This window comes from Schistocerca nitens, chromosome 3 (genome assembly GCF_023898315.1).
Source record: "Schistocerca nitens isolate TAMUIC-IGC-003100 chromosome 3, iqSchNite1.1, whole genome shotgun sequence".
NCBI classification, from domain to species: domain Eukaryota; kingdom Metazoa; phylum Arthropoda; class Insecta; order Orthoptera; family Acrididae; genus Schistocerca; species Schistocerca nitens.
Window position 1 is genome coordinate 974,100,184 of NC_064616.1, and position 21,749 is coordinate 974,121,932.

Sequence of the window (21,749 nt, forward strand, 5' to 3'; positions counted from 1 at the left end):
TCCTCTTTATTGCTGATTTTTGTGTTGGTGGAATAATGAAGCAAAGAAGAGGAGAGGAAGAGGAGGAGGAGGGAATAAGAAGACACAGCAGCAATAGTATTAGTGGCAGCAGAAAGTCAAGTCAGTTAGCGAGTCAGTCAGTCAGTCAGTCAGTCAGTCTCTCTCTCTCTCTCTCTCTCTCTCTCTCTCTCTCTCTCTCTCTCTCTAAACCTTTTCTGCCTCACTCCAGACAGTATATTCTTTGGGTGGCTTTCTTATTTTACAGGTTTACCCTTAACTCTAGCAGACAACCGCAGTCCTTGAAGCTTGGCTGTTTATAAATTTTTTGTATTGCTATTTGCTCCAACACTGTATGTTATTCCAGCTGGTAATTATTATGTACTTAAACTATAGTTTGATTAGTCTTTCATTTATCTTTTTCATTTTGTTCAATTTAATATTTAAATAAAACACAAGCATTTATGTACTTATGGGTCCAATTAACAGCAGCATATTTAAATAATAATGTAGTAAAACAATAAAAAATAGCATGGAGTTGAATCACTGTGAGAACTATCACACATGCATAGAAATGAGCAAGTACATCAACCACCAGACAATACCAGAAGCTACATGAAATATTTAGTATATGTTACTACACAATTTCAGGTGCTGTTAATTGAAGACACATTTACCAACTTTTTGTAAGTCTTGAGTCAACTAGAATTACAAAGAAAAGAAAGAAAAAATAAATACACTGTAATGCTAGAGCAGCTAATTCCACAGCAGTCTGGTAAGGACATTCTAGACGTCCTTCAAATATGTCCTGCTTCAGCTGCAAGAAGAACTGGTATCTGGTCAGTTCCTCTCTAAGACTGTTTGGTTCTGATGAATAAAATTTAACTTTCAGGCGCAGAGTGTATGGAGGTCCAACTGCAAATGAGAGAGTGTAATGCAACAATTGCAATGAACTAACACTCAAAATAAATAATACTATTAAAGGAATGTGGCACTGAATATATCAGTCTAGTGTATCTTCCCTAAGAGCCTTATGCTGCTCAAGCTCCCACACCCATTATGCATACAGTTACTTTAATATTTATTCTATTAACACTACATAATTTGAAAAAAGTACAAGAAAAGTAGAGAATAAGACAAGGTGAAGAATGGGATCTTGTCTGTTATTTATTAATTATTTTGTACACCAGTGGAACCTATGTACAGTATGAGACTGTATCCTTTATCACCATCCATAACAATATGATCTGCAGGTCAGTTTGAACATCAAAGTTCCTTACTGAGTATAATCTTATTGGAAGTTGTATGCTCTTACTTCCAAACTGAGAACTTGCTCACAGTTAGTTGCAAATTAACTGTCAAAACTGAGCCATGTTGTGAATGGCCATATTCACATACATCAAGTATTTTCAGAGGTGAAAATAACAGTACCCATAAAAAAAAGAGGTCTAATTATTAAATGAGGATCAAACAACAAGCCTTCAACTACTAACATACTTTTCAAGTAGATGTCATGGCACACTTTTTAATTTATCTTCAAATGCAGTATTTCTGTGCTTTATGAACTCCACAGAGACTACTTCCAATATCTTGCAATATAGACTCTCCTGGGAGATACAATACTGTGGACAAATGCTCCCCTACGAAAATAAGGGAGGTAGTCATTGCTCTATTTGCTCTAGTTCTATATGACAAGAAGACAGAACATTTACACAAGGATATGATCATGAGAAACCTCATTCTCACTGTTACAATTCTGTCAAACCCACGCATATAATGTGGTTCACTGATGCATGGCACAAAGTTGGCATTTCAAAACAGCCCCTAACTGCCCAGGTGGGATTTTAACCATGTGAGTCTGTATCCAACCTATAGTTCTCTCCTGTAAACTATTCTGCAGCACAACCTCACTGGTGGGCTCTATACAGTCCATAAGCTGTTGCTGGTAAGACATTACCAGAGTGTGCACGCATACATTGGTACACTACACAATATACTGCAGTAAGCTCTGCATGCAACATCTCATAAGTGTTTTATAATACCATCACATCACCACCGAAGTGTGGCTTAAGTAGTAGAGGAAACAAAAGAAAAATTCAGGGTAGGTATTAAAATCCATGGAGAAGAAATAAAAACTTTGAGGTTCGTCGATGACATTGTAATTCTGTCAGAGACAGCAAATGACTTGGAAGAGCAGTTGAACGGAATGGACAGTGTCTTGAAAGGAGGATATAAGATGAACATCAACAAAAGCAAAACGAGGATAATGGAATGTAGTCGAATTAAGTCGGGTGATGCTGAGGGAATTAGATTAGGAAATGAGACACTTAAAGTAGTAAAGAAGTTTTGCTATTTGGGGAGCAAAATAACTGATGATGGTTGAAGTAGAGAGGATATACAATGTAGACTGGCAACGGCAAGGAAAGCGTTTCTGAAGAAGAGAAATTTGTTAACATTGAGTATAGATTTAAGTGTCAGGAAGTCGTTTCTGAAAGTATTTGTATGGAGTGTAGCCATGTATGGAAGTGAAACATGGATGATAAATAGTTAGGACAAGAAGAGAATAGAAGCTTTCAAAATGTGGTGCTACAGAAGAATGCTGAAGATTAGATGGGTAGATGACATAATTAATGACGAAGTATTGAATAGAATTGGGGAGAAGAGGAGTTTGTGGCACAACTTGACAAGAAGAAGGGACCGGTTGGTAGGACATGTTCTGAGGCATCAAGGGATCACAAATTTAGCATTGGAGGGCAGCGTGGAGCGTAAAAATCGTAGAGGGAGACCAAGAGATGAATACACTAAGCGGATTCAGAAGGGTGTACATTGCAGTAAGTACTGGGACATGAAGAAGCTTGCACAGGATAGAGTAGCAGGGAGAGCTGCATCAAACCAGTCTCAGGACTGAAGACCACCACCACCACCACCACCACCACCACCACCACCACCAACAACAACAACAGTGAAGTTATGTTTGGCATGTTTCTCATTGCAGTAATTCCTGAAACATTTAACAAGACAGTCACAGTGTTCCAAATTCAAAATGGATAAAAGTTTTATTTTGCTATCTAGTCAGGTAAAAGGAACAACGAATACATACCAAAAGTATAAACTGAAGTTAATGAAAACTATTCTTGCTATTAAATTCAATAAGCAGTGCACATTAGAAAACATTACTCCTAATTATGCCAAAGTTGTAATCAATGACCCAAATTGGCTCAGGCAGCCAAAAGCAAATGTGGAGTCACATGAATCAAAAATGAAATTAGGTCTCATTATAAACTAAAAGACTTACTCAACAAAGACATCTACAGGCTGCACTTAGAGTTAAGCAATCACCTTATGCTGCCCCAAATTGTAACATTCAGAGAGTTAGTTCAACAATCTGTGGATAAGGAAATGTTGAAAATTTCATCCAAACAAAAGAAAAAGCTCTCAAACCTTATTGCCAAAAAATCTGCCAACTCCTACTTCATCTTACCTGATGGAAAACATAATTTTTCTGAGAGGGTAGTAAACACAACAAACATTAATTTCAACAACACAGAACTAAATTTGCTAAATAAAGGGCTAAAACACAATACTTCCTCCAAACTTGATGAAAACACTGTCAAAGACCTAATAACTGACACAAAGGTAGCCTGCCTATCAGCAAAACAAAATCAAAATGACCCAAAATGCTCTTGCACATGAAGCAAATAAAATAATAAAAACATGAAAACAAAAAAGCTCCACAATATTACTCATAATGAGGCTTCAACATTAAAACAAATTACTAACTAGTTGATAATAATGATCTTGTGGTTAAGGCTGACAAAATCAATACAGCTGTAATAATGTATGAATCAGAGCAAATTAACAAAACATTAGAATTTTTTAAAAAATAACAACATAACTGAACTAGAATCTGATCCTACTCCAAAATACCAAAACAAAATAAAAAAACCTGTTAATGCAACTTCCTCCTAATAACTACTGAAGCCAAACACTGCATAATAATGAACCCAACAGCCCCAAAGCTCAGATCACAACCCAAGGTTCATAAACAAGGCCACCCACTACACCAAATAGACAACTCAATAAACAGTCCTGGATACAAAATAACCAAAATACTTCATGAAATTCTCTGTAAATCCTACACATTTACAAACAACTACTCCATAAAGAACAGCTATGAACTAACTGACAGCATAAAAGATATCACTATTCCCACAACAGCACAATTTACGTCCCTCGACATAGTAAACCTGTACACCAACATACCTATAACAGAAACACTCCACATAATCAAAAAGAACTTATAACATCATAAAAAGCTAAGTAACATAGGAATCTATGAACTGATGGATTTGCTTGAGTTAGTGTTGTCTCACAATTACTTTTCCTTTAATAACAAAATCTATATTCAGAAAGACAGTTTAGCAATGGGCAGTGGTTTAACTGGCCTACTAGCTGAAATCTATATTAATGATCTAGAAAACAAATTCTTTAAAGATAGTCCAATAGAAAAAGACAAAGTCATTTATTATAAATGCTATGTTGATGACACATTGATACTATACAATGGAACAGCAACTGAAATAGAAAACTCAGCCAATAAACTAAATAATATACATCCCAAAATACAGTTTAAAGCTGAACACCAAACACAACAGGGAATTAATTTTCTTGACTTAAACGTAACATGTCACAACACCAAACACAAATTCAAAAATTACAGGAAACTCACAACAACAGACGTTATAAATAATACATCATGCCACCCAAATCAGCATAAACTAGCATTTTTCAGATCAGCACTCAACTGTGCAAATGAAATTCATGCTGAACCTGCTGTAAAAACCAAAGAACTAAACATTTTAAAAACAATAGCCCACAACAATGCTTATGACCCAACCATAGCTGATGAACTAGATGCAAAAATGAAAACTAAGCAAAAACCATCAACAAAACTTTCCTCAGCACCAGAAGAAACTAAATGTGTCTGTATGCCCTTCCTTGCTAATGTATCATATCAACTTGCAAAACTATTTAAACTACCCAAAGTCAAAATCAGCTTCCACACAAACAACAAAATACAAAACAAAATAATTCACAACATTAAAACAACCAGCCCACTATATCACAAATCAGGTATCTACAAATTAACTTGTGACAGCTGTTCTTGTTAATACATAGGACAGACAGGAAGAAATTTTGAAATCCGATATGAAGAGCACACTGACGCACTCCGTTTTAATAATTTAAATAAATCCACTTTTGCAGCCCATCTAGCCCAAAACAGTCATTCAATCACAGACATAAAAACCAACATCCACATTCTACACATCGTAGACAAAGGAATAAAAACGGACCTCTTGGAACAGCTAGAAATTTTCATGCATAACAATGAAACACTCCACACCATCTTAAATGAACAAATTGATTTAGCAAATAACCGATTCTTCCAAAATTTTAAAGTGTCCTTAAATTTGAAAAACTAATAAATACTGTACTCATCCACTCCCATACCCATTCCCCATCTCGCTCATACCACACCTAAACACCATCCTCTCCTACACACACACACACACACACACACACACACACACACACACACACACACCTACCTCTCTCTCTCTCTCTCTCTCTCTCAATCCCTCCCCCCTTCACCTTCCCCCCCCCCTCCCCTCCCCATATGTATGCTACCCTCTTTATTGAGCAATGAGAAACATGCCAAACATAACTTCACTACCAGAAATATTGTCCTAAACACTTTGTTGTAGATTTTGTAAATAGCATAAAAGAAAAAAAATTGCAATGTAAAAACATAATACTAATTTTTATAAAGAAAGTTATGTAATAAATATATATTTTATTACGAATGCCAAACAAAACGAAAAATGAGCAAAGAAAATCTCTGCCTCCACAAAACTCTTTGGAGACAACAACAGCCACACTCTATGGTTAGTTTATATTTTGAAAGTATGTGGGAGTCGCCATCAGTGGAAAAGTGCCTGTTTCACTTGATATTTAACAACACTGGAAAGCATACATTGTTTTCCAGAGCAGTGCTTGCAACAAGAATAAAAACGGTGAGTAATACCATCAAATTAATCTTACAATCTTAATATTCTTCCCACATACAGTGCTCACTTTTTTGTCTCTATATTTGCCACAGATGCATGACCCCCACAATACTCCAAACTAAATTGTATCATCTGACGATGAATCGCCAGGCGATTCGAAACTGGTCATGAATAAATAAAAATCGAAGAAAAAACGGCGATTGGTTGCAGTAATTCCTGAAACCTTTAACAAGACAGTTGCAGTGTTCCAAATCCAGAATGGATAAAAGTTTTATTAATTTAAGAGAGCTGAGGCCTATCACTTTTGCTTCTTGCACTATGTTTTCGCAACTGTGAAAGCTAACTTAAGTAGCGATATATGTGTCTTCCATGCTCATTTTTAGATTGTGTCCAAATACATTTTAGCATGTAATGCAGGTTGTTCCTATGCTGTCTCAACTCTCTCACAGACTGCCGCAGTTAGTATAGGCTACTCTACAAGTAGCCCAATTACACGGATTCTGCGCATGTATGAATCGCTTGGCCAGTCCTTCCTGCATGTACCTGGCCAGTACGAAACTGCCGAATAGGCTCTGGGCCAGCTGTCTGCCGCCTGTCCACGGATCAGCTGCTTGCACACTCCCACCCACCCATGCCCATGGGCATCCAGCTGCCCAACATTGGGCACACAATCTAGAAAAACCTGAAGCAATGTGTTTCTTAATGTGATCATCATAATTCACAAAGAAACCTCTGGTATCTGGCTCTGCCAAAGTTGAATGATTACTGGGCAAAATTGACCTAGAAGGCTGTTAGAGGGCATGGTATCGCATCAGTCAGTTCTGTATTCACATCTGACATTGGCAGTTACTATCATCGCTGTACTTGCGACTATTCGATACCAACCTCACTTGGCAGTTGGTCTTTCTCTTAGGTTGCAATTTGGATTGTGCCTGTCTGCTCTTGCCCCATTGACCATTGTTGTGGCGAAAGTTTCTGCTTTGTACCTCCTTTGCATAGGTTGCTTTTGGCTTGTCCTTGTCCATCTTCCATTTGCCATCATTCAGCCATATGTGGTTCCACTACCAGTTAGTGTCATGTTCTCTTCCACAGGTGGCCCTTCCACCCTGTGGCTTCACCCGTTTCTCTCCTGGTGCTGTGGGTGCTGATCTCCGGCTACTCACAGATATAGCAAAACCTGTGCAATAGTGCCAACCAAGTGGTAAAAATGTCACATATAGGCATTGGTGCGGATATCCTCCCTGAAGTATCTTTGTGTTATGTCTACTAACAGTCTTTAGACAAGGGACTCTTTGAAGTTCAAAACTCATAGGTAATTGTGATATAGAATAAAAAAAATAGTTTTATAATATGGGAGAACTTACTTTTCACCTGTTTTTTTATCGCCTTTGTTGGGTCAAGCCAATGCTGAAAATGAACAACACACATCTTGTTTGTATTAAAAATTTTTGTGTTGCAGATACACAATTCAGGTGAAAATAAAATTTAAAAAATCAGATATTAATATTTACTGTGTGAGTAAAGATAGACTGTTAAAAATGTGGTGAGGATCAGCACTGTAATGAATGCCATGAACATCACACACACACACACACACACACACACACACACACACACACACACACAAACCATGTTACAAGCAAAAATATACTAGTGTTGTACCTGTACATTGTTTGCATCAGTGTACTGCAGCCCAAAATAATCCTTTTCTATGAGGTCAAGGGAGTAGAACACTTGCTCATAAAGATCACTCCCAACAGCTTTTTTCTGTGAACATCAAAAGAATGGCTGATCCAATTTACAGAAACAAAAGGAAAAATTGTTTTATAAGTAAAACGAATCTAATACAGACCTTACATAATAGGCTCGATAGAAATAAGGAATAAGAACTCATCTTCACTTTCCCTCCCTTCCACTCTCTCTTTCTTAAACACTCCTTTCATCTTTCACTAATGCACAGATTACTATTATTTGTCAATCCATAACTTTATATAATAAGAATTAGGTGATAAAACTCTCAATTTTTAATTGGTAACAACTGGTTTCACAATAGTAAATATTCTGTAACAGCTCTCTCTTTACCAGTGAAGTATGACAATTAACATTGCAGAAATAGACAGTAATCATAATGCACCTTTTCCCAGGATTCTCTTTCGATACCCCAAATACTGCAAAGCTCAGGGGGTAAAAAAAAAAAAATATCCAAGACAAACTGATACTTCACATCTCAGTGGCTTCTATACTTTATAAGTAGTCACAGCCGTAGAGCCAAGTGGACACAAAGGAGCGGCAACAATTTAAGTTCATACACAGTGTTTAATTTAGTGTTTGTTTCCACATGCTTCAGTGAAGAACTCAACAGTATCATTGTATTTAATTGTGTTGACTAGTGTCAATTTATTAAACATGTTTATGTATTTTTCCAGAATTAATATCACGTGAACTAACTTCATAGTGCAGCGATAACCAGAAGCAGTGATAGTAGCAGTAATTAGATTACATCCAGCGACTGCTTTGGCTAGTGTTTTATTCCTTGTGGTATAGATGAACATTGATTATGATTGATCAGAACAGCATTTGTGAATGGATGTAGGAATATTGGCCACCATCTGTGTAGACCATGGTCAACATGCTTCAGGCTGCTGCCCTTGGCTGCAGTGGTGTTGGTGTATCAGAGGAATGCTTTGGGACCTTAGATGCCTATAGCATCATCTATGATCCCTTGTGTCACAGTGCCCTACAAGTCATTTGTCCTGGCCATTCGAGACTAACTTGACAGTGAATAGTGAACAGTGGTGAGGTTGTGCATCTATAGGCAGAAGACAAAAGTGGGTTCTGGTCATAAGGCTGTCCCCTTAGGCTATAAAAACAGGTTTGAGAAGTTGCCCATTGCTGAAGGTAATATTTGTGCCAGTACAGGACACCTCATCTACATCTACATCCATACTCCGCAAGGCACCTTACGGTGTGTGGCGGAGGGTACCTTGAGTACCTCTATCGGTTCTCCCTTCTATTCCAGTCTCATATTGTTCGTAGAAAGGAGGATTGTCGGTATGCCTCTGTGTGGGCTCTAATCTCTCTGATTTTATCCTCATGGTCTCTTCGCGAGATATACATGGGAGGGAGCAACAAACTGCTTGACTCTTCGGTGAAGGTATGTTCTCGGAACTTCAACAAAAGCCCGTACCGAGCTGCTGAGCATCTCTTCTGCAGAGTCTTCCACTGGAGTTTATCCATCATCTCCGTAACGCTTTCGCGATTACTAAATGATCCTGTAACGAAGCGCGCTGCTCTACGTTGGATCTTCTCTATCTCTTCTATCAACCCTATCTGGTATGGATCCCACACTGCTGAGCAGTATTCAAGCAGTGGGTGAACAAGCATACTGTAACCTACTTCCTTTGTTTTCGGATTGCATTTCCTTCGGATTCTTCCAATGAATCTCAGTCTGGCATCTGCTTTACCAACGATCAACTTTATATGATCATTCCATTTTAAATCACTCCTAATGCGTACTCCCAGATAATTTATGGAATTAACTGCTTCCAGTTGCTGACCTGTTATTTTGTAGCTAAATGATAAGGGATCTATCCTTCTATGTATTCACACCACATTACACTTGTCTACATTGAGATTCAATTGCCACTCCCTGCACCATGCGTCAATTCGTTGCAGATCCTCCTGCATTTCAGTACAATTTTCCATTGTTACAACCTCTCGATATACTACAGCATCATCCGCAAAAAGCCTCAGTGAACTTCCGATGTTATCAACAAGATAATTTATATACATTGTGAATAGCAACGGTCCTACGACACTCCCCTGCGGCACACCTGAAATCACTCTTACTTCGGAAGACTTCTCTCCATTGAGAATGACATGCTACGTTCTGTTATCTAGGAACTCTTCAATCCAATCACACAATTGTTCAATAAATGACTGTGGGGAACTGTATCGAACGCCTTGCGGAAGTCAAGAAACATGGCATCTACCTGTGAACCCATGTCTATGGCCCTCTGAGTCTTGTGGACGAATAGCGCGAGCTGGGTTTCACACGACCGTCTTTTTCGAAACCCATGCTGGTTCCTACAGTGTAGGGGACAGCTTGTCATTGAGAGCTCCATCAGGTAGAGGACGGAGCCCCTAAGCAAAATAGGATGGGAAGCAAGGTCAGTGTCCACCGTGACCTTTTTTTGGGGGGGTATGCTGAGTTGTGGATAGGCACATCTCACATCTGTGACTCACTCAGCACCTCCGATATATGGTGAGCGGCAACTATCCTTTTCACAATATTGATACTGTGTGGTGTCATATTTGAGATGTGGAGGGGGTTCTGCCAGTAGCAACTGAGTGCACGGGGTACACGTGTCATCACATGGGTTCAGAGGCTATCCTCAGTTCCTACAGATAGCTGGCTGCTTTGGTGAAGACAATTAGCCTCACATGCAGGTGGAAGCAGAGATAGAATTTTGCAGCATCGTTCCCAGAACCAACTGTGGCGCTCTGGTTTGGACCGAAGTGGAATGCTTAAACCAGAGGCCCAAACTATTCTGTGACTACCTTGAACATAGATTTTTCAAACGATATCAGATGGAAATTTTTTTTGACTTCCTCAGAATAGCTCAGCTGTGAACTACATTTAGGAAGTAGGGTAACGAAGTTATGTGTGGTGTGGGTCTTTTAGGCTAGGGAAATCCCTCCACAGGTCCGATTAGACAAGTTCTAATTTCAGACAGGGAAAAATAACAGCCCTATTAATTAAATAATGGAAAACCCAGGACGGAATGTAACAATATTATGAAAAGGATAGTTGCTACTCACCATATAGTGGAGATGCTGATTTTTGGATAGGCACTTCTGTGACTCAGCATATGGTGAGCAGCAACTATCATTTTCACAATATTGTTACAGCCCTATTAATTAAACAGAGTAGCATTATGGTACATCAGAGAAAGAGAATGTTAATAAGAGTTAAATTACAATTGACACATATGTCAGAAAGGTGGATGAAACTTGGTTAATCAGATGATTTTATAGAACTGGTAGTAGCAGAATATTTTAGGGAAAATTTGGAGAGGATTTCGAGTAAATTTCCTTGTTGTGTGCATGTCATTTAGGGGCACTCAATGAAGAGGTTATAAGTGTCCCTGGTCATGTTGTAGTATTGGAAGATTTCAGTTCATCAGTTAGATTGGGAGACTCAACTGATTAGGATGAGACTAGGGAAAGGGAATTGTGTGAAATTATTCTAAATGACTTATCCAAAAATTACCTTGAGAGTTAATCAGAATGAATGTGACTATAACATCTTTGATCTGGTTACCTACAGGCCCGATATTTTTCACTCAATGCAGAAGAGGACATCAGTGATCATAAGGCCATTACAGCATCATTAGTATAGCTGTAAATAAGGATGTAAGGAAAGGAAGATCTTTCTGCTTAACAAATGTAAAAAAGAGAGATTTCAGATCTCCTGAGTGATCAACAGGAACCTTTCATTTCCAGGACCGAAAATGTTCAGAATACACAGACGAAGTTTAAGAGCATTGAGCAGTTTTCCTTAGACAGGTATGTGCTGAGAAAATTTGAGGGAGAGAGAGGGAGAGAGAGAGAGATTCACTGCAAATTTAAACATAGCCAAAGCCCACAGACAGACAGACAACTGACCGAAGCCAATATTGGTGTAACAAGAGCCATGCATGAAGAGTTCAATGAAATCAAACGTAAAATTCCATCCCCTGATCTCACAGAAAATCCTCAGAAGTTATGGTTTTATGTTGAATAAATAAATGGGTCAATACAAAATTGTTGAGGCTTTCGTGGCCACTTGTTGACAAACTGCCTATTGGCTTCTGTCTCGGGTTCTTCGGCCGACGTTCATCTAATGATTTTTCTGACGTGAAGCTTTGACAATGCCAGCCACTCGTGCTGGCGAAACGTCAGAAAAATCATTAGATGAACGTCGGCCGAAGAACCCGAGACAGAAGCCAATAGGCAGTTTGTCAAATGGGTCAATGCCAACAGTTCGGACACACACTGACCATAATGGCACTGAAACATACAATGACAGAGAGAAAGGAAAAATACTAAAACACCTTTTTTCCAAAACTCGAAAAAAACTTTTTATAGCCAAGATTGCATTCAGTAATATTTATTATTGAGAACTGATTTCGACAGCTGAAACTGTCATCTTCTGATCTGTAATGTAATGCATTTACATAGAATGCATCGACCATCACGATTTGTGATAAAATTTTCTGTTTGACGTTGCAAGAAGGAAATGGAAATTGTATGTTTTCATACTTTCAAAATATTTTTGGTTATAAATTGTGTTCCATTATGAGTTTATCACTCGTGCCATGTCATCATCATAGTGGAGAATATACAGCATATTATACATAAGTTTGTCAAAAGTAAAACCGCATACACATAAAAAGTACCTTGTGCGATGGGCGGGTTTATACCCACAGCACACCACTGAGGTTTGTTAGTTATTCCAATGCACGAAAGATAGTAAAAATGCATATGCCTATTTACAGTTACTTATGAGAGTTCATATCTTACCTGTGAAAAGGTATATTAATACTTCTCATTTTGAACTGTACTTCTTGTTTTTTACGTCAGTGTCACTATATAGTAAATTCTTTCCATGCAATTATACATGGCCTTCTTGAATAGTTACACTTCATAAAATAATGTATTGTTTACATTTACACTGTAGACTAATATTACCTGCTGAGTCTACACACTGCAATTAGAGAGAGAGAGAGAGAGAGAGAGAGAGAGAGAGAGAGAGAGAGAGAGAGGGGGGGGGGGAGAGGGAGAGAGGGAGAGAGGGGGAGAGAGGGAGAGAGAGGGAGGGAGAGGGAGAGAGGGAGGGAGAGGGAGGGAGAGGGAGGGAGAGGGAGGGAGAGGGAGGGAGAGGGAGGGAGGGAGAGGGAGGGAGAGGGAGGGAGAGGGAGGGAGGGGGGGGGAGACTGCTGCAATGGTTACGTACGATAGTTGTATGTGGATGGCAAGCATATGCCACAATATAACTGAAATATACAGTATCAGAATAAATACCAAAAACTTACCTGTAAAGTATGATGGGATAATAAGAACTTTTGAAGTAAATTGTGAAAATGAAATAAAAGATTTCTTATATAAAAACAGTACAGTTTTTGAGCTGTTGTAATGTTAAAGTATTACTCACAGAAAATTGTAATTTTAAATGTAGAAACAAAATAATTGATGTTGTGGTTTTAAGATACCTATGTAAGAGTCATGTAGTGGCTGCAACTACATGCATGCCTTATCTTTGCTTCACTGACATCCAGTTGCACTGTATACTTCGACTGAGATGTATCCATGATGTATACAACATGTTATGTAAATGCAAACATTTCTACAAATATGCAGTTTTACTATATATAGTGCACTGCAAGAACTAAAAAGCCTCTGCGGAGTGCTATATGTGTGAACATGCCTATTTGCACAAGTTGCTTTTAGTGGTATATGGTTTAACTAAAGACAAACCTATGTATAATGTTTTGTATATTCTTCACCATAATGACGACGTGGTGTGAGTGATAAACTCATAATTGAACACGATTTATAACGAAAAAGATTTTGAAGGCATGACAAGGTACAATTTCCATTTCCTTACTTGTAACGTCAAACAAAATTTTATACCATAAATCATGATGGTAGAGGTATTCTACATAAATGCATTATGTTACAGATCAGAAGATGACATTTTAAACTGTCGAAACTGGTCGTAATTCATAAATATTACTTCATGTGAACTTGCTTATAATTTTCTATAAAAGAAATTTCTGCTGTTTGCTGTTAATTGTTCATTTTTTTACACAATCATGATTTCGGCTTTATAACCATTTTCAAATGCTATGAGACCGATATCACGATTGCGTGAAATAAATTAACAATTAATAGTCAAATGGTGGAAATTCTTTCAAGAAATTCTGTATGACTCTCGTCTCCCATGAAGGAAAGCTCACTCACTGGCTACAGAAAGTTTTTTCAAGTTTAATATAGATCACTCCTTTCACTTCTTCAATATGAAAAACTTCAATTTTTCTAAAGTAGTTTCACTGGGGAAGACTGTACTGTGGTTCCACTGAGGAAGACTTTACTGTGGATCCTCCTCCAAATCACAGCATAATGTCAAAATGACAAGTATTGAAAGAAGCGACCAAGGGACAGAAATTCAACTGAAATTGCTCAATACAGGGAAGTTTACTGAACTTGCTGGAATACCAATAAGATTCTGCATCAAGTATGCAAAAGAACTTTCTCCTCTTCTAAGAGCAATGCACTGTTACGTCGGAGAAGGAGCAAACTGTTCCTAGTGACTGGAAAAAAAGTGCAAGTCATATAGGTTCCAGAAAGATCACTGAACGGACATAAAACTATATGCCCACATCTCTGATGCTGCTCTGCTGTAGAATTTTGGAACATGTTTTATGGGCATGTATTACTATATTTCTTGAGACCAACAACCTCTCTTACAGGAATCAACATGGGTTCCAAAAACAATGATCGTATGAAATCCAGCCCACCCTGATTGTCCACTAGACCCAGAAAGCAGTAGATACCGGTGGCACCCAGGTTGATGCTATGTTTCTATCTTACAGGAGGAGTTTGACACAGTTCAGCACTGTTGCCTAATGGACAAAATATCACAAATATCAGAGTAGATGTGTGATTGGATTGAAGAGTTCCTAGCAAACAGAATACAGCATGTCATTCATAAAGGAGAGAAATCTTCAGAAGTAAAAATGACTTTGGGTGTAACCCAAGGGAGTGCTAGAGTACCATTACTTTTCATAATATACATAAAGGACCTAATGAATAATGCTAGAAGTTTCATGAAGCTTTTTGCAGATGCTGCTGTTGTATCAAAGAAGTCTAAATATTAGGAAATTGTAGTGAAATGCAGGAAGACCAGCAGATGACTGATACTTGGTGCAGAGATCAGCAGTTGTCCCTCAACATACACAAATAAAATATATTGCACATAAATAGGCAGAAAGTACCCATGATTTCAGAACAATGACAACCATAAAATATCTAGGAGTATGCATTAGGAATGACAAAGTGGAACAATCAATAAAACTAATTGCAGGTAAGGCAGATGCCAGACAGATTCATTTGAAGAATCCTCAAAAAATGTAGTCTATCCACAATGGAGATAGCTTCCAAATCCCTTGTTTGACCAATACTTTAATACTGCTCATATATCTGGGATCTGTACTAGATGGGAATGACACAGGAAATAGAGCCAATCCAAAATAGAGAGGTATGTTTCGTTACAGGTTCGTTTAGTAACTGTGAAAGCACCATGGAGATGCTCAGCCAACTCCAGTTGAGGACACTGCAAGAGTGGCATTCAGCAGAACAGTGTTATTTGCTGTTAAAATTCCGAGAGTGTACATTTCTAGAAGAGTCAACCAATATTTTGCTTCTTCCTATGTATATCTTGTGAAAAGATCATGAAGATAAAATCAGAGAGATTCTAGGTAACATGGAGGCTAAGCACCTTTTGAGACTGGAACCTGATGATGGGGATGTGACAATGAACACAACGTACCTTCCCCCACACCATACACCATTACGTGGCTTATGTAGTATATACGTACATGTAGGATTTGAAACATTTATCATCATCACTGGCACTGCTTTTACATAAGGGACCAGAATTAAATAATTGTCATCAGTACTACTACATAATTTTTCCTCTTGTGGCTCTATTACAAAATTTTTCCACATATGTGGGCTGGTGTCAGTTTCTGTATGTGCTGGTAGAATCTGGTCATGGCCCTAAATAATGAAATAAGCATGAAAATCCAATATTACAATGCACATTAAAGCACATACTGTACTCAATTTACTCTTGTAAGCATTGATTTTATTTACTGCTTCACTGTTTTCTTATAGTTCATGAAGAATAATGTAGCAGTTCTTAAAGGTTCTATTAGTTTCTTAGTAACTGGACTAAACATTACTCAAATACAAACATTTTATACTGTACTTGTGATTCACACACAAGTTTTTAATTCTCGTAACTACTGACTTCTTATTTCCACTGACTTGTCACTCTCTGGCATCAAATTGTGCCTCCACTTCAAGGGCTTCTGGGTAATTAGTCTCTGTCAATTACTGAGCTTCACATTCTTGTGGACCAGAGTTAACTGTGCCTTATGCTCCTCAAAACTAATAATCTGCAACATTGAAATCACTTTGGACTTTTGTTTCTTTATCTCACCACAGAAAGAACTCAACCAGCACAGCCTTCTACAGACAATGAATTTACAAGTGTTGTTTGAAACTTTCCCAACTTCATCACTGATTATAGCTGTCACACAAACAGCTGATTTTACTTCCAAGAACCATATACAAAATGAGTTTTTATCCATTCAAATACTTTATTATAAACCATGAACCATACTTACACAATAATAATGATCATTCTGTTCACTTCCGCCCTCAGTTACATCTGTACCCAATAATTTCTCCCATATCCATCAACACAGGAACAAATGTATTGCCAATTTGGACATGGCATGCACTTCTAAAAGAAATTCTCACAATTTCTGCAGCTGTTGTATACTCTCATACTCTCTATCTCCTCCCCCCCCCCCCCCCTCCCTCCAATATCTGTTAGTACAGGGTATACATGTTACATATGTTTTCCCAGTAGGATTTCACACCCTTGACACAGTGACAGTGGTGGGTATTCAGTGCAGCACAGGCCTGACGACACACACTACATATTTCGACATATGTACTTTGGAGTGCATGGTAAAGTGAACTTAGTATGGTATCACATGTTAAGGTTTCTTCCTGTTCCAATCACATGTAGACCACAGTATGAATGATTGCTTAATACATCTGTGTGTGCTGTAATCAGTCTAATTTCATCTTCATGATCCCTATGGGAGTGATAAGTAGGGAGGGTGTGGGTGGTGGTGGTGGTGGTGGTGGTGGTGGTGGTGGTGGTTGGGGGGGGGGGCGGTGATGAATATCTCTAGATTTCTCACTTAATACCAATTCTTGATATTCTGCACACAGGCTTTTGTGGGATAATTTATGTCTATAATGCCTCACAGACCCAGGGCTACTCTACAGCCACTGACAACACAGAGATTGGCTGAAATTGTGTAAAAAGTACTTGTGTGCCATTTGAGAGCATGCTTGGACCTTGCAGAAATCTTCAATCTCAACAGATGAGGTGACTCAAATATTTTTTCCAGTAATAGACAATGGTTTGTTATTTACTGGCAAGTTGTAAGGCACAGCTTTGCATCGAGTGCCCACATGCATCTTCTGCCCAGAAACATAAAACCTGGACATGCCATTCACCCTCAGCTAGAAGTGAAAAGGATTGTGTCATGCAAATCAGATGGCACAGAAATATATGAGGTGGAAGGTGACATCAGATGCACCTGAACTGTCACAATTGTCATCTAAATGTCCCACTGTCATCTCATCCTGAGGCAGCAGCCTACCAATACTGGTCCAGCTGTTTGTGCACAGCAGCCAATCCCCCTCCCCCCTTCAATGATAAGTTCAATTAGGTATGCACAAGAAAATTTAAAAGACCTAATACAGAAACCTGAAAAATGAAAACCAGTCTAAAAATACACTCCTGGAAATGGAAAAAAGAACACATTGACACCGGTGTGTGAGACCCACCATACTTGCTCCGGACACTGCGAGAGGGCTGTACAAGCAATGATCACACGCACAGCACAGCGGACACACCAGGAACCGCGGTGTTGGCCGTCGAATGGCGCTAGCTGCGCAGCATTTGTGCACCGCCGCCGTCAGTGTCAGCCAGTTTGCCGTAGCGTACGGAGCTCCATCGCAGTCTTTAACACTGGTAGCATGCCGCGACAGCGTGGACGTGAACCGTATGTGCAGTTGACGGACTTTGAGCGAGGGCGTATAGTGGGCATGCGGGAGGCCGGGTGGACGTACCGCCGAATTGCTCAACACGTGGGGCGTGAGGTCTCCACAGTACATCGATGTTGTCGCCAGTGGTCGGCGGAAGGTGCACGTGCCCGTCGACCTGGGACCGGACCGCAGCGACGCACGGATGCACGCCAAGACCGTAGGATCCTACGCAGTGCCGTAGGGGACCGCACCGCCACTTCCCAGCAAATTAGGGACACTGTTGCTCCTGGGGTATCGGCGAGGACCATTCGCAACCGTCTCCATGAAGCTGGGCTACGGTCCCGCACACCGTTAGGCCGTCTTCCGCTCACGCCCCAACATCGTGCAGCCCGCCTCCAGTGGTGTCGCGACAGGCGTGAATGGAGGGACGAATGGAGACGTGTCGTCTCCAGCAATGAGAGTCGCTTCTGCCTTGGTGCCGATGATGGTCGTATGCGTGTTTGCCGCCGTGCAGGTGAGCGCCACAATCAGGACTGCATACGACCGAGGCACACAGGGCCAACACCCGGCATCATGGTGTGGGGAGCGATCTCCTACACTGGCCGTACACCACTGGTGATCGTCGAGGGGACACTGAATAGTGCACGGTACATCCAAACCGTCATCGAACCCATCGTTCTACCATTCCTAGACCGGCAAGGGAACTTGCTGTTCCAACAGGACAATGCACGTCCGCATGTATCCCATGCCACCCAACGTGCTCTAGAAGGTGTAAGTCAACTACCCTGGCCAGCAAGATCTCCGGATCTGTCCCCCATTGAGCATGTTTGGGACTGGATGAAGCGTCGTCTCACGCGGTCTGCACGTCCAGCACGAACGCTGGTCCAACTGAGGCGCCAGGTGGAAATGGCACGGCAAGCCGTTCCACAGGACTACATCCAGCATCTCTACGATCGTCTCCATGGGAGAATAGCAGCCTGCATTGCTGCGAAAGGTGGATATACACTGTACTAGTGCCAACATTGTGCATGCTCTGTTGCCTGTGTCTATGTGCCTGTGGTTCTGTCAGTGTGATCATGTGATGTATCTGACCCCAGGAATGTGCCAATAAAGTTTCCCCCTCCTGGGACAATGAATTCACGGTGTTCTTATTTCAATTTCCAGGAGTGTAGTTTGTAACTGCCATAGCTACCCTGCAGGAGGGGAAAAAAATAACAAGTGCTAAACTAACAATGAAAATAGAAATGAAGGACTGTTCAGTTGCATGGGTGATAACATAAGCTGCACACAAACAAGTACTGTGCTATAGTTGCTGTGGCTAGCAACAGTCGCAAGTACTTCAAATGTAAATGCTTAGATTAGGTTTGTGGACTACAAAAAGCCAATTTACAGCACATCTTGGAGACAGAGTGCACTTTGCATTTCACTGTGATTAAATGTACGGAGATGTATGCCTTGCCCATCTTGTCTTTGACTGTCTCAGAGAGCCACAACAAGGTCTGATAGTGCCATAGTCCAATGGTATACTAAAGCAACATGACTTCTGCTTCTCTGACACAGCAGCTAACTTTAACTTAATTGTTTATAGGTATACATCATACTAATGTTACTGCCTTTCTTCATCTATGCCAACAATGTTGTGAAGGTAGAGTGATAACGAAGACAGGACAGAAACTTTAGATAAATTTTATAAAGTTGAGAAAACTGAAAGCAAGCCCACAAATGATCAACAATAATTCACAAAAATATTTTTAAGTAAAAATCTCTATATCTGCTTTAATTCTGAAGGCGGCTTCTGAGGATCACAAACAAACAAGAACAAATGGAATCCAGCCTATTTCTTTCCAGACATATAAATTTCAATGTTGAGCTTGGTGACAATGTGAGATATAAAGTTATGCTAAAATCATTAATATTTATAATGTTAACTGTTTTACAAGATCCTAGCAAAAGTGAGCAGACAATGCAAACACTGTTCAATGAAATCAGAAATAGCTTTTCAACCTCTCTAAAGTGGTACTCTGCTGCTCACCCAACATGCAAAACAACCTGGGCCATCTGGATCCCACTCCTGTCCCCCAATCCCTGAGACTACAGCCAGAAACAAAACCTGACCCAGTCATCCACACAACAGACCTGTTCCAGTCCTGTCACTGGTATACACTATTCACACGCAGAGCTACTGCTGAAAAAAGTAGTCTCTTACACTAGTTGTGCTACAAATACTGCACAGCTTTTTATGTGTACGAACATCAACCAGCTTTCTGCCAGTACTAATTACTACTGTCTGAGTGTGACCAAGGATGAGGGTGTACAACAAATGGGAGAGTTAAGTTTCTCAGCAGAACGCGCTTCACAATCCACAACATTAGGATGCATCAAGCAACACCAGATGCTCCAAATTGTGCAAGAGGGAAACACTGTACAAAACCATCATTTGGTCACACAATCCTCTCGGTATCAATTGCCATTAGTCCCTATCCTACGCATTCATCTGCCACTTTTCCTATTTCGTGACACCCCCTGTCCTTTTTTTTCCCTTTGTGTCCCTTATTTCAGATAGGTTTATAAGTTTAAACCTAACCTGCTCCTCAACTCAATTACATTCACTCCTCCCGCACAGCTTAGGTGATGCTTTCCATTGTTGTACAAGTTACCTATGTCAGTCAGCAATAGTCAATGGTGGTGGTGGCAGTGGTGGTGTAGAGTTCTTTGGCCTAGAGTGTTCAAGTACATATAACTGCAGTCGAGTTCACCACAAAACAGAACCAGTGACATCCTCACATCTCAAATATTTGTCCCTGTGTAGTTAGGATATCATCTGTCAGATGGGACAGAAATGACACTGTGGGTGCTCTCCCATTCTATCTTGTACTGCCTGTGGCCAGACTCCAGTCTTCCCATAATCTGGCCACATGCAACATCATGCAAATGTGTCTGCTGTATTGTCACCATTCTCTAGGGCTCTAGCACTGGGTGCCAAATCCGCACAACACACAGCCACAACCACTACACCCAAGACCTATGCCTGTATTATGTACTATTGCATATTTCAGTTTTGTGTAATGAAATGATTACTCTCCAAGCCCCCTGCTCTCTCTTTCTTTCACTGTGGTGTCATTGAAATCTTTGATGACAGAACACTAGAACTGTCAGAAAATGACAGGAGAGGAAGATGATCATGGCCCTGATAAAGAACTTAACTCTATTATTTGCTTGAAGTGATTTACAGAAACTAGTGTGAACCTACAGCAGATCTGGTTTGAGGAAGATTTGAATAACACCTGTTTAAAACACACATACCATTTTTAAAAGCAGCACTATTTGTTATCACTGCTGCATTTTAAATTAATATAGGTAAATGGTGCAGTCATTCAGAATTTTTCCTTAACCAAAGCTAGTAACTTAACAAAAAATGCATACATAAACAACAAACATTATTATTATTATTATTATTATTATTATTATTATTATTATTATTATTCTATCATTATCTGTACTTGCTTGCCGGTTTTTATTAAGTGCCATTTAAAAACTTAGTTGATAGGCTAAGTGTCAGAAAAGGAATCCAAAACTTTAGAATTAAGTGCCTGATTGATTCGGAATTTTTTATTTTGACTTGAACTTGGAAAATACTTTTGTATCCATGGAAAATACCAAACTGTAGTGCAGTTTGGATGCCCACTCCACTATTGATGTCCCAATAAACAGCAGTGTCAGCGATTTCTGAGATTCATTATAGAGATGAAAAATGCCAATTTGTTCCATTGTCCAGAGGCTACAAAT

General features: G+C 39.6%; 1 protein-coding gene across 2 annotated transcripts in view; it reads right to left on the reverse strand.

Moving 5' to 3' along the window:
* The window catches only part of LOC126249035 (band 4.1-like protein 5), a 165,660-nt gene that overhangs the window by 124,160 nt on the left and 19,751 nt on the right, over positions 1 to 21,749 (reverse strand). For both annotated transcript variants that reach the window (XM_049950653.1, XM_049950651.1), the window contains exons 2-4: positions 7,728 to 7,832; positions 7,430 to 7,472; positions 736 to 912 (exon numbers count right to left, since the gene is read on the reverse strand). In XM_049950653.1, coding sequence (XP_049806610.1) covers positions 736 to 912; positions 7,430 to 7,472; positions 7,728 to 7,832 — 325 coding nt within the window. The remainder of the gene's footprint in view (positions 1 to 735; positions 913 to 7,429; positions 7,473 to 7,727; positions 7,833 to 21,749) is intronic.